This window comes from Penaeus japonicus, unplaced genomic scaffold (genome assembly GCF_977035675.1).
Source record: "Penaeus japonicus unplaced genomic scaffold, GWHDUDI00000001_assembly GWHDUDI00000006, whole genome shotgun sequence".
In the NCBI taxonomy this organism is placed as follows: Eukaryota; Metazoa; Arthropoda; class Malacostraca; order Decapoda; family Penaeidae; genus Penaeus; species Penaeus japonicus.
In genome coordinates this window covers 20,799,071-20,801,570 of record NW_028234408.1, presented here as the reverse complement: position 1 = coordinate 20,801,570, position 2,500 = coordinate 20,799,071, and the positions used below count along the sequence as shown (strand labels likewise).

Here is a 2,500-nt window from a genome sequence, read left to right as displayed (position 1 = left end):
AGAGAGAGAGAGAGAGAGAGAGAGAGAGAGAGAGAGAGAGAGTGAGAGTGAGAGTGAGAGTAAGAGTGAGTGAGAGAGAGAGAAAGAGAAAGAAAGAGAGAGATAAAGAAAGAGAAAGAGAGAGAAAGAAAGAGAAAGAGAGAGAAAGAAAGAGAAAGAGAAAGAGAGATAAAGAAAGAGAAAAAGAGAGAAGTGAGTGAGAGAGAGGGAGAGGGTATGGGTTAACTCACCTGCTTCCCTGGCCTGCACCACGTGAGGACACAGCCATCCTGACAGGACGTGACGAGGCAGTCTTCTCTGAACACTAGACCAGACAGACGTTCATGCCCAATTTTTTTACAAATCATGGGCTCTAGAACTGGGCACTCATCTAACCGTGGACATATTGATGTACCCATTGTCTTGCATGAGTCTTCGGGTGGAACAGTTGAACCTCCTACTTGATTCTTGTTCACCGAACTTTTACAATTTTGTGTCGAGTTTTTTGATGCTAAACTGAGGCTTCTTTTATGGTCCTTTTCGCCTTTTTCTTTATCCTTCTTCTCACCAAAATTGAGGTTGGCCAACTTGGCTGTGAGGGAATTGGTGGAGTGCGAGTGGTGAGATGCATCACTTCCAACAGACGATTCTTTTACATTGTTGCACTTTGCATTGGCCACTGACTGTGATGTCTGGTGACCACTCACAGTTGATCCTACTCCACCACTACTGCTGACAACAGTACTCGATCTTGGCCGTAGATATGGCTGCCGTAACACATCATCCTTAAGGTCCCATAAACACAATAAAGTGTCTTGACCTACTGAACCTAGCCGGTAACTTGTTACAGACAACCCTAAGCCTTCTGAGGCCAGTGAGTTCCTGTTAGAGTTTGGTTTAGAATTTGGAGCACTATTAACAGATTTTCCACTTCTTACATCATTACCTACATTATTATGCTTCGTTGTGTCTTCGTTACAAACATCAAAACCATCCATATCACTATATAATGTTGTATAAGAATCAAAAGCCACTACAGTGACCCAACTCTTATGACCCTGTCCTCTGGCCACAACTCTTTTCTCTTGAAAGGACCACACAGTTATAAGGTCATCTTCACCTCCTGTAACAACGTATCTTCCATCAGGCGACCAACAAACACACAATAAACCCCCATAATAACTTCTGGCACTCCCCACTAAGTCCATTGTATCGAAGTTAAACACCCTCAAAGAACCATCCTGGGACACCACAGCCAAGTACTTTGAGCACGGTGAAAAGGCAAACTCGTTGATGCTTCCTTCACCAATGACCCATCTATACAGCGGGTTTCTCGTGCTTTTTGTTTTACATGTGTAGACTGAGTATCCGTCGCCTTGTTTAAAGAGCTGGTAGTTAGGTCTATCAACACCACACAACAGTTCTTCATTATAAGTGTACATATGTCCGCTACTATGAGCAGCTAAAAACTGGTTAGGAGAGCCTGGTACCCACTTAACACATGTTACTTTTGTCTTGTCAATCAGTCTCTGAAAAAGTAAGAATAAATATTAAAATGTGTCCTGACTTGATATCATATCACAAAAGAAATATGGGTGAAAATCTAAAATAAAATGTCTGTGATTACAAGAACATTTTACTAATAACTGGACAAGCCAAAACAAGACAAGGAAAAATCAAGAGAATAAAGAAGAACTTTTACTAACCTCTCCAGCATTATAAGCTTTATTAACCTCCTTAGTGATAGGGTCTATGAGCTGTACCTGGCCACCCAACAACCCTACCAGCAATGACACTCCTTCGCCACTGGCTGTCGTGGTGTTGAAATCATGACATGTGGGAACATCTTCTTTGTTGTATGCTCTCTTGTCTATAGGTTTTGTTAGGTCTACTGCCTGCAAAAAATATTAATAAATTTAGTTTTAGCTGGATTTAAAAATACAGAAAAATCTAATAAATGTCTATAAAAAATAATAATAATAAGTAGAAATTACAAAATACTCTTATATGCAATTAATAATGTCACTCCAAGAATAAGACTCATCTTTTCTCTCAGCTCAGATAGGGGTAACCCATCTAATCAAGTCTAATTTAGGATTTACTTGATAAAACCGTAATAACAAATAAAATATATCAGTAAATATTCATCTACTCTGGATGGTACAACTTTCTCTCTAAATCAAGACACAAGACACAATTTCTGTGATGTATGAGTAACAAATAACTCAGCTTTACCCTAAAAAGCTGATGCCAATCAATATACATGCACTAACATAAGTTTAATCTTTCCTGCTATTTTAGCATGATAAGTTTCAATAAAAGATTGGCAGACATGACAACCTCACTTGAAGGATAATTATACAAAAAACATAAATAGATCATTACTAACCTATTCATGGATTTTGGAGGGATGATTAGATAAATAACTTTACAAAATCAAACACCTACATATATGAATTGCATACATAAAAGTAGTAATAATAATAACTAAAATAATTGTAAAATTATTCCAAAAATATTA

General features: G+C 38.1%; 1 protein-coding gene across 2 annotated transcripts in view; it reads right to left on the bottom strand.

Annotated features, from left to right (window-relative positions):
* The window catches only part of LOC122265351 (WD repeat-containing protein 20), a 32,537-nt gene that overhangs the window by 20,392 nt on the left and 9,645 nt on the right, over positions 1–2,500 (bottom strand). For both annotated transcript variants that reach the window (XM_086537718.1, XM_086537717.1), the window contains exons 2-3: positions 1,686–1,874; positions 231–1,508 (exon numbers count right to left, since the gene is read on the bottom strand). In XM_086537718.1, the coding sequence (XP_086393844.1) occupies positions 231–1,508; positions 1,686–1,874 (1,467 nt within the window). The remainder of the gene's footprint in view (positions 1–230; positions 1,509–1,685; positions 1,875–2,500) is intronic.